The sequence below is a fragment of the Heliangelus exortis genome, chromosome 1 (genome assembly GCF_036169615.1).
Source record: "Heliangelus exortis chromosome 1, bHelExo1.hap1, whole genome shotgun sequence".
Lineage (NCBI taxonomy): Eukaryota > Metazoa > Chordata > Aves > Apodiformes > Trochilidae > Heliangelus > Heliangelus exortis.
Genome location: NC_092422.1, coordinates 36138374 through 36150888, shown reverse-complemented (window position 1 = coordinate 36150888; position 12515 = coordinate 36138374). Strand labels below are relative to the sequence as shown.

At 45.3% G+C, this 12515-nt stretch overlaps 1 protein-coding gene across 1 annotated transcript; it reads right to left on the bottom strand.

Moving 5' to 3' along the window:
• Positions 1 to 3057: 3057 nt before the first annotated feature.
• On the bottom strand, positions 3058 to 6152 carry LOC139794676 (uncharacterized). The gene is made up of 5 exons (XM_071740563.1): positions 5910 to 6152; positions 4945 to 5649; positions 3765 to 4742; positions 3542 to 3611; positions 3058 to 3394 (listed from the first exon to the last, which is right to left on the bottom strand). Exons 1-5 carry the CDS (start codon positions 6135 to 6137, stop codon positions 3306 to 3308), a joined length of 2070 nt encoding a protein of 689 aa, XP_071596664.1. The 5' UTR covers positions 6138 to 6152; the 3' UTR covers positions 3058 to 3305.
• Positions 6153 to 12515: the final 6363 nt, after the last annotated feature.

Genomic DNA, 12515 nt, shown 5'->3' with positions numbered 1-12515 from the left:
TGACTCACTTCTGCACTGTGATTTTCAAGTTCTCTATTAAGAATTGCGAAGTGTGAAGATTTTCTGTGAAGCAGCACAAGTTATGGGAATTGCATTTTTTTAGGCCTGAGATATCAAATGAAAGGCAATATCTGATCAGAACAGTAGAGAAATAACGTAATCAGTACATAACATCTAATGTATCTATAGTAATGTTATATTACAATAGCTTCTTGCAAAAAGCATTACAGTTATGAGAAAGAATTTGCCCAGTGTTCTTGATCAACTACATTCTGTTTGTATGTCAAGTGGTGCACATGTAACCACTTTTATAGTCATTATACTCCACACAAACAGAAAACAAGCTTTTGTTTTGGAAATAAAAGACAATGTACTCAATGTACATAAAGTATAGCTACTTGCTTCAGGAGCACCTGACGGGGCTCTTTGTTTATTTTTCCTTGTTAAAAAAAGGTAGAAGAATGTGCTTAGTATTGAATCAACAACATTATTGAACTAAATACCAGAAGAGAAACGGTCAGCAAATAGATAAAATAAAGAAAAAATTGCATGAATCTTCTCACCAGTTAATAACTTTGAGTGTAAATGTTATTAGCAGCATTTATGTAGCTTCAGGTATCACAAAGGGCTCAGGAGCATATCTGAAATGCTTGTACACTAACACACAAAGAATGAGAAATAAAAAGGATGAACTGGAAGTGTTGGTCAGCTCTCAGAGTTATGATATCATTGGTACAGGTGAGACTTGGTGGAATAAGCCCCACAGTTGGAGAGCTTAGATGGAAAGAGAGAGGCAGAACAGGGAGAGGTTTGACACTTAGTGATAATGCAGTTGAGAGCCTTTGAGTGAAGATTAGGGGGATGGAAAACAAAGCAGATGTCCTGTATATCTACTATGGATCACCCAGCTACTATGTAACTGGCTAGATACTTTGTAGGCAAACAGGAGGAATCTCTGAACTGGTAGTCCTTGTACTTACATCAGATTTCAACTTCCCAAATATCAACTGGAAATATCATACTGCTCTGATGGGCAGGTCTCGGCAATTCTTGAAGTTTGTTGATGATAATTTATATGATGTTGATGACAAGGACCCAGCAAGCCAGCTATGAAAGGTGTCCTCCTAGACTAACTGATTGTGAATATCAAAGGACTTGTGGGAGATGTTATGGTAGGTGGTATTTCTTGGTGTCAGTGATCATGAAATAATAGAGTTTAGAATTTTCAAAGTAATGAGAAAAAAATATCAGCAAAGTTGCTATCCTGGATTTGAAAGAGAGTAAATATTACGCTTCTCAGGGAACTTCTTAGCAGTGTCTTCAGGGAATCTGCTTTTTTGGGATTAGGAGTCCATGAGTGCTGGTCAGTTTTTAAGGATCATCCTCTAGAAGCACAAGAACAAGCAATCCCATTGTGTCAAAAGTCAAGCCAGTGTGGCAGAAGACCAGATTGCTTGAACAGGACCATATGGAGCTAAAGATTAAAAATTATAAAAAAGTGACAAATCTGTTTTTTAGAAGCAAGGTCATGCTTCACAAAAAGATTACAGAGGAGTGGTTTACACATGGAGGGGGAAACATGAAAGGCCAAAGCTCAACTAGAGTTGAAACTGGTCACACACCAATAAACTGTGTCACCCTTAGTACCACCTCTGCATGAATTTTAAAAACCTGCAAGAATGCTGACTCCATCTCTGCCCTAGGCAGCCTCTTCCGGGGACTGACAACTCTTCCTGCAAAGAAACATCTGCTTGCCTACTATTCAACTCTCATCACAATTCAGCTCCAAAATTGGAAACATCTTCCGTTGCTCTGCAATACAAGGTGCAAGACTAGCTGGGACTGGCTGGAACTAGCACAGGGAAGCCCGTTCTCTCCCCTCACAGAAGTCCCAGCCGACCCAAGCTAACAATTCCCACATGCCCTGGTGGCATTGGCCTCTAGAGAGTTCAGTCTTGTGGACATCCAGCAGTTCTGGGGCCTTGGCACAGAATTGGACAACCACAGAATCTTTTGGGTTGGAAAAGACCTCTAAGATCATTGAGTCCAACCATTAACTCAACACTGCCAAGGCCACCAATAAGCCAGGCAGATTAATGGAGAGCATCTGTCACTCAGTTAATTGCTGGCCCAGCATTAAAACGTAACAAGGTTACAGGTGTCAGCTTTGAGGAAGTCAGTAGAAGTTAAAAGGAAAGTGAGGAGGAAAGAATTCAAGGTTTGAAGTGATGACAGGCACAGGGAATTGATGGCAGCTTATGAGATACTAATGAAATACATGCAAATTTACACAAAACTCTCCATGATTACTGATATAAGTTCCTGAAAGCCATCAGTGGCAGAGCTGTCTCATCAAAAGGGCCTGAAACTAATAAGAGATCCTGCAGAGTGCATGCCAAGCTGAAGATAGAAACAAGGAGCCTTTCTCCACAATATCAAGTACAGCAAAGCAGCAAAACTAAAGAAAGATAATGAAAAAACCTAAAGTTCATTAAAGTTTAGCATAGCTAAACTTTTCTGCTGATGCAGCAGATGGCACACTACAAGGGAGATAACCACTGAATGGAAATTTCTAGACCAAGTAACAACAAACAACAATTGACTGGCAGCTGTGATGAAGCAAGAAATGGAGAGCATAAAAGGAAGAGACACTCTAACCCCCCATTCCTCTCCTAGGATGGGACAACCCCACCTTCTTCTCCACCATGAGACCAAGGGGAAGCCTCTGGATCCCTTGGTGAGGACTTTCTTTCTCTCCTTTCCCTCTCTCTTACTCTATCCCTCTACCTTTTGGTGGTAGGTCTTCCTTTCTTTCTCTTTTCTGTTTCTCTCTCTAGGATTAGTCTAACTATAGTTTTTATTGCCTGACATTTCTGTCGCTGTAAAAAAAAAATGTGTAGATGCAGCTGACACTGTGTTATCAATACTTTGTCCTCGTGGGTTGCAACAGAAATCTCCAAGTTTCCAACCACGGGGGCTCTCCAGTTCTTCCTGCCTTCAGGAAGGCCTTGCCTTCAGCCATCTTTCTATCAAAAAGGACCAGGAACAGACAAGCACTTCGTGGGAGGGGAAGGTCAGATTTTATTGGCCCAGAAAGCATCCATGACTGAGTGGTGAGCTGGCAGCATGATGTCCTGGGAGTAGGTGAGTGCCTGGGGGCACCATCTGTACACCCATCCCTCACCTGCCTCCCATTGCTGCTCCCTTTGGATGCTGGGCAGGCTCAGGGCTTGCGGAGATCTCCGGGAATTTGCCTGGTGCTGTCAGGGGCGTTCAGTTCTTCTTGCTGTCCTGTCATGCAGGCTCTAGAAAGCCCTGCGCAGAGCTCTGAGCACCCTCCTGAAGCGAGAGGGCTTTCTTAGTAGAGCCGGGGTATGTGGGAGTGGTGTGATGCCTGTGGGAGCAAAGAACTGTAGGTGAGGGGCTTGAAGGGCAATGAGAAAGCTCCTCCCTATCCCCACCAGCCAGGAAATTCCCCAGGAAAGGGGTGGCTGTGGCACAGCCACTATCCAGGACAGGCCTGAACTCCCTGCAGATGTACCTGGGTCATCCTCAGACTGGTCCTGGAGGCTGGGGGAGGACTGCAAGTCTCCTATGGTGTCAGAGCTCACCTGTATAGGGAAAGCAAGAGCACAAGGATGGAAGGGATGTTACCAGGAGGACATGCAGAGACCCAGGTATCTCCCTCCCACACAAAGCCTGGGCACTGGCCCTGCCTCTTGCGCTCTGGGATGTCCAATGCCGGACACATGTGTCTGGCTCACCTGGTGCCCCTGGTCCTCAGGCCAAGGAGGAGCCTCTACATCTCCTTCATCATCTGGGGCAATGAGGGGTGCACTGGGGTGTGAAGGAGGGGTCTGAGGAGATGGAGAAGCCACCTCATCCTCATGCAGTTCCAGGGACCCTGTGGCTGTGCTGGCCTGTTCTTGACTGTCTGCAGACATGCAAGCAGCTATGTTTGGTCCATCCTCATGTTCTGCTGGGGCCAGTGCGACTGTGCTGGCCTCCTCCTGAGGCTCTGCCACCAAGGCCAACTCAGTGTCCTGAGGTGTTGCAGGTGGACTTGCTTCTGCTGCTTCCTCCCTGCTTTTTGCTAGGTCCACCTGCTCCTGTGGCTGCTGGCTGGCCCCCTGGAGCTCAGCTATGACCTGGCACAGGACCTCACTGACAAGGACCTGGCCAGCATCTAGCAGAGCCTCCGGGTCATCTTCTGTGGGGCTGTGTGTTGGTGGCTTGCTTGCTTCCTCCACTGCCTTGTGCTCAGTCACATCAGGAGAAGCTGGTGCCTTTGCCTCCTCCTGTTGAGCATTACCAAGGGGTGCATAGTGCTCCTCTTCCTCGGGAGCTCCAGACAGGGCAGATGCTTCTGGCTCAATGTCTGTGACCACCCCTGAGACAGAAGACACCTCTTGCAGGTCACAAGCTTCCTCGTCTGTGGCCTCTGTGCTTGTGCTGCTGGACCAGCTGGGTCCCTCCTGAGTGACAGTGTAGGGGTCCTGGCAGAGCTCTGTCTCCCAGGGGCTTTCCCAAGTTATGGTCCCACCCCCTTGGCACAGCTCGTTGTCCCCGAGGTCTTCCCCCTTCTCCTCCTGGGTCAAGGCCTCTGGTTTGTCCTCCATCACTGTCTGGACTATGCCCCCTGGTGCCTCTGCTTGCTGCTGGCTGGGGACATGGGTCTCCAGCTTCTCCATCATGTCCTCCATGTTTTCAGTGTGTACCACTTCTAGCTTCTCCTGGCAGACCTGGAAGGAGAGAAGGCAGTAGGTAAAGGCAGCCTGGCTCTCACCAGCAAACACCTTCCCAGGGACCTTGCAGTAGCACCTGCTAGTATAGGGGTACAGGAAATGATGGGGCTGCAAGTGTTCAAAGCACAGCAGATGGCTCCAGACAGAGAGAGGCTCATCCCTCTCTCTTTCCCTGTCCCATCCTCTTCTTAGCACTCACCCTCACGGGTCTTTCAGGGAGCTTGTTCAAACATGTCAGGGAAACATGCTGCTCCTGGCCTTCCTTCAGCTGGCGATGACTTTTCTCCAGGCTGTCATTCTGCTGCTGCTGGGGGGCTTTTGTGAGCTGGGTTGGCCAGCTCCTCTCTTTAGCCTCCAAAAGCTCCATCTTGAGCTTCAGGATTTCCAGATCATTTGCACCAGCCTCATGGTGCACCCACAGCGATCTGAGATCAGTGCAGCCATTGACACGCACTGCAGGCCGTAGTTGGTGCTGCTCCACCACTGGTCCCTGGAGCCCTGGTCCTGCATCTCTTCCCAGGGCAGCTGGCACAGTAACCCTGCCAGCAGCACCAGTGCCCCCACATCCCTGGGGATCGGGTGTGGGCTGAGCTGTGGGGCTGTGCAGGGCAGGCTTCCAGTTCTCTGCCCTGGTGGCTGTACACCGGTCACCATGGATGCCTGGAGCAGATCGGACAAGCTGTCGGTGGCTGCTGGCTACGGCACCACTGGCCGTGTCCCTGTCCCTGGCAGAATCTGCAGAAGGTGCTGCTGGAGGACGCAGCTTGTGGCACGTGTCAGCAGCTCCTGAGGGCCGAACTGCGTGAGAGAGCCTGGAGAGAGGAGGCAGGGCTGGCTGACAGGCAGCCTCTTCTGGTCCCACACCGCTGTGGGGCTGTGCCAGACTGCTCGCCAGTCTGTCCGACTGCAAGAGAAGACCAGGAGAGAGGCTGTGGTGGCTGTGGTGACTGTGGCCCTTGTCCCTGTGCCCCTGTGTCCTGGCTGGGGCAGCTGTCCTGGCAGCTGGGCTCCTCTCACAGCCCCCCCGGGCAGCGCTCAGCCCTGCAGGCAGCTGCCACCCTGCTCTCAAAGCAAACGGGACAAAAGGATCATCCCCCTCACCCTGGCAGCCCCGTGGCCCTGCCCCACCACTAGCCTCTCCCTCCTGCCTTGTCTCTCACTCACCTGGAGCCTTTTTTGCAGGATGGTAAGTCTTGTCATTGCCTGTGAGTGGACCTCCTTCTCCATTGACATCTTTGTGCCTTGTACCGCAGATGTTCCACAGGGGAGATACTGCTTGACAGAGGTGCTCTGATGGGAGTGAGCACCCCAGGGCTCATGCTCCTTATATATGCCCACAGTCACCCACACAGAGACCCCCGTCACAATGGTGTCAGGCACCAAGCCCTGCATCACAAAGCCCTGGTGGTGGCTATGGAGACACACATGCCTGCAAGAGCCCAGGGCTGGCCCAGACTAGATGTGATTAGCTGGGGCTGTCAAGGGGAAGCCTGTTCTCTCCCCTCACAGAAGTCCCAGTTGGCCCAAGCCAACAACCCCCACATGCCCTGGTGGCATTGGCCTCTAGAGAGTTCAGTCTTGTAGGATTTCAGCAGCTCTGGCTGCTGCCACCTGGGCCTTGGCACAGAGTCAGAGAATTACAGAAACACTTGATTTGGAAAAGACCTCTAAGGTCACCGATTCCAACCATTTACCCAGCACTGACAAGGCCACCAATAACCCACCTCTGCCTCAGTACCCTCAGTATCACATCTGCATAGCTTTTAAACCACCTGCAAGGGTGCTGACTGTGCCAATGGCCTGGGCAGGCTGTGCCAGGGACCGACAGCTCTTCTGGGGAAGAAACACCTGTCCCCTCGCTCTGCAACACAGTGTGTGAAACCTGAGTATTCAGGAACTATATTATTATCCAAACTTTTATTCTTCCATTTTCTTTTTAGAAAAAGAAAATGCCTTGGGGTTATAATTCCTTTCTAGCAGGACCACACATGCTACCAGACTGCTACCTCTTTATCACTTTTGTCTCTGAGCTCATCGTCTTCTGTTCCCCCACATTCTTGCACCTTGCCACCCTCACCTGTTTGCTGCCATCTCCACAGCTGTGCTGTCAGCCAGGTCCCCCTGTGCCACCAGCTGCTGGCTGGGTCCCCGCTGCCCAGTGACAACCTGGCCTGTGGCCTGTCAGAAGAGGGACAGGGCTGTCCCCTTCACAGCTGCAGCAGAGGTTGTGGGGCTGCACAGAGTGGGCCTCCAGCTCCCTGCCCTGGCATGTGTGTCCCAGTCTTTGCAAGATTTTCCTTGCCATGAAATAGAAGGACACTGACATGTGAGTGTGGTGCTGGATTTCCCCCAGTTTGGTCTTCTGCATGGAGCAAAGGGAAGGACTGAGTCCAATTGTTGGAGTAAGACTTCACATAATTTCTTTGGTTTGTCAAGAGAGTACAAATGAAGCTTTTCCCTTCTCATGTTAAAACTCTGAGCAGCTCCTGTGTCACTGACCCAGCCTGGCTCCTTGCAGGGACAGCAGTGCCAGCCAGGCCTGATGCCCTTTGGGGGCTTGCTTTTCTTGGCCTCAGGGGATACTTTTTATTAGTGCCCTTCTTCTGCAGGAGTGTTTGAGGGACACACTGCCAGCCAGGACAGGGCATGTCCCACACTGGGGGTGGCATCGGTGGTGCTGGTGTCTGGAAAGCTCTCAGGAGGGACTTATCTGGATACAATGAACAAGCTGCTGGGGACCCTGGAAAGTCTGGGGGACATAGGCAGAGGCTGAGTGTGTCATCTGTGCCAAGCATGGGAGAACAGAGAGAACTCTGCAGCACTGCTTGCTGTCATGGGCCTTGACTGCACCATTCTAGTTAGAAGTCTGTTTCAAGTGGAGGCCCTCAATGGTCAGTACTGGGACCAGTACTATTCAATATATTCAGCTATGACCTGGATGAGGAAATAGAGTGAGCTGTCATCAACTTTGCTGATGACACAACACTGGGCAGAGTGGATGATACCTCAGAGGGCTGTGCTGCCATTCAGAGAGACCTTGAAAAGCTGAAGAATTGGCCAGGGAGATATTTAATGAATTAGAACTAACAAAGTACCCATTGGGCAGATTCTCAGGAAGTGGGGCTATTTGCTGTGACAATGTCAATGCTTATGTCAGTGAGTTATTTTTTGTCTTCGGGACTAGGTGGAAGTATGAAAACTACGTGTTGAGATGGTCTAATTCCCAAATGTGCCTGCAATTTTACTGTTTATTGTCCTTCCCATCCCTGGTACATATATTGTTATAAAAAGAGATGATTTGAGTAAGTTGTTAATGACATGGAAAAAAAATGTTGTCAAATATAGCACCTGCAAATAGCTAAGCATCTGGATAGTTAGGCTTTTATAATTAAACAGCTTTTTTATTTACTTCCTTTTTATTTATTTTTTTTTTAACTGCGTAGGACCTGTAAGTTAAAGCAGTCCCATTTTGTAGATTTACATATCTTTTATAAGATTTCATACAGTTTTTAAGTTCTTGGTTGCTTCTGTTTTCAAATAGAGAAATTTTCTGTCTGTCAGAATGTTCTTTTGGCTGAAATAATTTTACTTTTGCTGTGGATAGCAAAGATCTGCATTATTTATTAAAATAATCAACAATTTAGCTTGGATGTTGCAGGTGAAAAAAATGCTCTCTTCCAGAAAAGAAAAAAAAACCCTCTTCCAGAATCACACATCTATCTTTTATAGATGTATACCTTTTATAAGCTATATATATATATAGCTTTTATAAGGTTTATAGATGTATACCTTTTATAAGGTATATCTTCTAGTCCATCCCTGATGATCCTGATCCTTACACATCACTGATGCACTCACCAGTGTAAAAGCAACCCATGATCCCACAAACATACACCTGAGGTGGAGGGCCTCTTGTGTTCACCCCTCTAGATGGAATGAAGCTGTTCATTGAGATCCTACAGGAAAAGTTCTGTGCTCAACCTGGGCAAGGGGCTGAAGTGCCACAAGGTGACTTTTGGGAATGTAATACCAAGTTTGACTGTACTCAGGGACCTTCTCACTCCAAAGGCTCCCCTCAAAACACCAATTGTCATACTTCTTTCATACTTCCGTTCAAGCTTATTATCTCTTCTCAAAAGTCTCCTGGTAAATTCCTGTTCACTACTTAATAGAGCTGATGATATTCTTAAACTTCATTATGCTAAATTTCCCTGCAGTGCTATTAGTTTTGGGACAAAAAAGAAAATTAATCTCAGGCACCTTTGGGTATTTTCCCTAATATACTTGGGCTTTTCTGGAGTGAAAAGCAACATCTGTTTAAAGTTACTTCTTGGTAGCAAAAATAGCACTTGATATTTTTAAAATCTATGAAAGTTTAAAAACACAAAGGAGTTACAGATCTTTTTGCTTTTCAAACTACAGAGGATATGATTCTGAGCAGTTTTTTTCCCTTTGTAATTAATAGTTTTAGCTTGGAAAATGTGTTTCATCTAACTTTGTGTGTCTGCACTACAGACATATGAATCTAGCTAGATTTTCTGCACTTTTTTATCATCAAAACAATCACTTTTAGGGTGTGGTTCTTCTGACTTATTTTAGATGTCTACCTTACAATAAAATGAATCCTCTTTTAGTAGTGTCCATTTCACTTTACTAAGTACGAATGGATCTTCTGTGATGGACTAGATTTGATATAGGTGTCTAAACAGATTTCTTTAAACATTTTTTGTCTTATCCTGGATATCCTTCAACAATCTCTACTCCAAGATAAATTTATCTCCACACACACTAAAAAAAAAAAAAAAAAGGAAAAAGATGTAAACAGTGAATATAGTCTATGCAAAAAATGATTAAATTTAGACAGGTAAACTATGTTAGTGGTAAGGGGAACAAGTTGTTCTGAAGAGCACAAGAATCAAGGGGGAACAGAAAGTGAAAGCAGGCTTGCATACCATATAGAAATTTTTATAAACAGTGATTGATAAAATAGGAGAGGAGAGAAGATGTTATAAAAGTCCTAGATTGACCTCACCAAAGATCAGTACGGAGACTCCCGTAAAGCAGCACACAGATCTGATCAAATGTCACTGAGCCATAGATTTCCTTCCTCCTAGTAAACATGGGGTGATCTGATGCACCCTGTACTTATTGATAGTAAAGACACTGTTTCTGCCTTTTCCATAGTCCAGCTAGTGAGTGAACTCAAGTTATTCCCTCAGTTGCCTGGCCATGTCATTGGGTGGGAACTGGTGTCAGCTGGTGTGCAATTATATGATTCAGCTGTCTAAATAAAGGCATTGATCTTTTCCACTTGCCCAAACAGATGTTCAGTGCAATTTGAGATACTTGCTGGTGTGAATAACATCTAGACAGCATACAGAGCATAGGGAAGACCCATGTGCTTCAGAAGTAAGTACAGGTGGAAAATTCTGAGATTCCTAAATGACTCTAGTAACCTCTATTTTGGCGGCTATGTTGTTCCTCAAGAGCTTATTTCTCCTCATTGATTGTTAGGAAATTCTGGATGATTAGCACTAATTTTGATCAAAGAAATCCCACCAACATAATTTTGCATGTAATGTTGTGTTTTTGTGCTTTAAAGTTTCAAATCTACTTCCCATCCTGAGTGGAAATAGAAACAACAATGCATCTAGAAGCACTGCATGTTGCAGAGTAAGTAGAGGTGGTTAGAGATTTATAAACACATAATATTTTCCAGTTTAATGAAAAAAATCTGTCATTCTGTAAGTATATTTTAAAAATGTATCTATTTGGAAATTTTTCCTCCTTGATATTATTCTAAATTTTAATTTAAAGGTGAAAAGTTTTTGGTCAGTAGGACCGAATTTCAATCCCACTTCAGAGATACCTTATATTTATAATTTGCCCTCATAAAACAAAGGCAAGATTTGAATAACAGTGGCTAGCTTTATGCTTCTGAGGGTGATCCCCTTTTCCCCAGGCCAATTGGTATAGAGATCCACACTGAATTGTAGAATCGTGTAAGTTTGGAAAGGGCCTCAAGGATTATCTGATGCAACTTTGGTCATCAAGAGCAATGTCTAGACCAGATGGCCCAGCAACCTGTTCAGCTGAATCTTAAAAGTGTCCAGTGTTTGAGAATCCATCACTTCACTGGGGAGATTATTCCAATGGCTGGTTGTTCTCACTGTGAAAAACTGTACTCTCTCGTGTGCAACTTGCACCCATTACCCCTGTATTTTGCATGTGATTCCTTGGAAAAAGAGAGTCTCCATCTTCTTTGTAGCCACCCCTCCAGTACTGGAATATGGTTATGAGGTGTCCCCTAGGCCTACTTTTCTCAAGGCTGAACAGACCCAGTTCTCTCAGCCTTTCCCCACATGAAGAGTTTCCAGTCCTTGATCACCTTTGTGACCCTTCTCTAGAACCTCTTCACCACTTATAATTCCTGTGAACTATAGAATGATGGTATGCCTGTGAGAGAAATTAAAGGAAAAAAATCATTATTTTATGTGAGGTTCTGACTTTTGTTTCTTTATGTGCTGTTAGTAAAATATTCTCAGAACAGAAGCAACATCTTACTGTGGGAGAAAACTAGTCAGTTCACTACCACGAGCAGAGTTGAACTAGTATTTATGGAATACTGATCAGAATTTATGAGAAAAGTAGGATCCAAAAGTTAACTTGAAAATTAAACTGATGAGACCATGTACTTAACATCTTCAGACACATACCCTGCTCATTTTAGCCTATTCTTCAATAAATATTAAAAAAAAAAAATCTTACAATTGTTTTGCCTATCTCAGAAGAAAACCCAGGACCTATGGACATGTGTTATGATCATAGACACTCTTCTTCAGGAAAGTCTATTTTAACAGAGTGTGAAGAAATGAGCCCTATGCTTCAGGTCCATGCACTTTTACATATTGGTATTACTATTACTTTTCTATTATTACTATTAATCCATGTCATCACAACCATTCTGATAAAATTTAAGTACGGAAAAAACCCAAGAAACTGACAGGAACTTAGCAGAGGTTTTTTTGCCTTTGGTCAAGGCCAGCTCATATGGGCAGCTGCGCAGGCCTGGATCAAACATGAAAAGAGCTGTGTGAGAAAGAGCTGTAAGAATTCTCATAATTGGATCCCCCTTTTCTTTTTGAAGTGTTTTTGGTTTTTTTTTTAGGTTAGGCTTTCACTCTTGGAGCTATATTGCAGCCATGACAGTTCTTGGCCTTGTATCATAGTGACTTAGATACTTACAGGGATTGTTACACATACCTTGGAAGTGGTACAGATTGTCCTGACAACATGTTGTCAGCTGTTGGCTGGCCCTAGTAAACCAGCACCAGACCTGCTCTGCTCTTGTTCCAAGTTCTGTGGATCTGTGCCCTTATCACTCAGGGCACTGCCCTGCCTGTAACCCTTGGCTCATGGCATTCCATCCCCTCTGGAGAAAGGCCAGCTGTTGCTGCTCCCTGACAGTTTGATATGAAAGGATTTGCAAATCTGAAGTATGAACAATAAAAACAGATCACAACTACAGTTTATTAGAATAATTTAATTAAACCACTCTTTTGATCAAACTACTATTACTTACAGGAATGAGTACTAACTCAGTACATCCAACTACCTCTTCATACCATCCACACACTCACTCCTAATAATCTGTTTGAAGCATTGAGAGGCCAACCCCAGCAATTTACTCAGGTGCCAAGTGTGATCTTAGAAGTCTTTTCTGACCATAAAAATTCTGTGATTCCATGTGATTCTATGAGAACACCTATG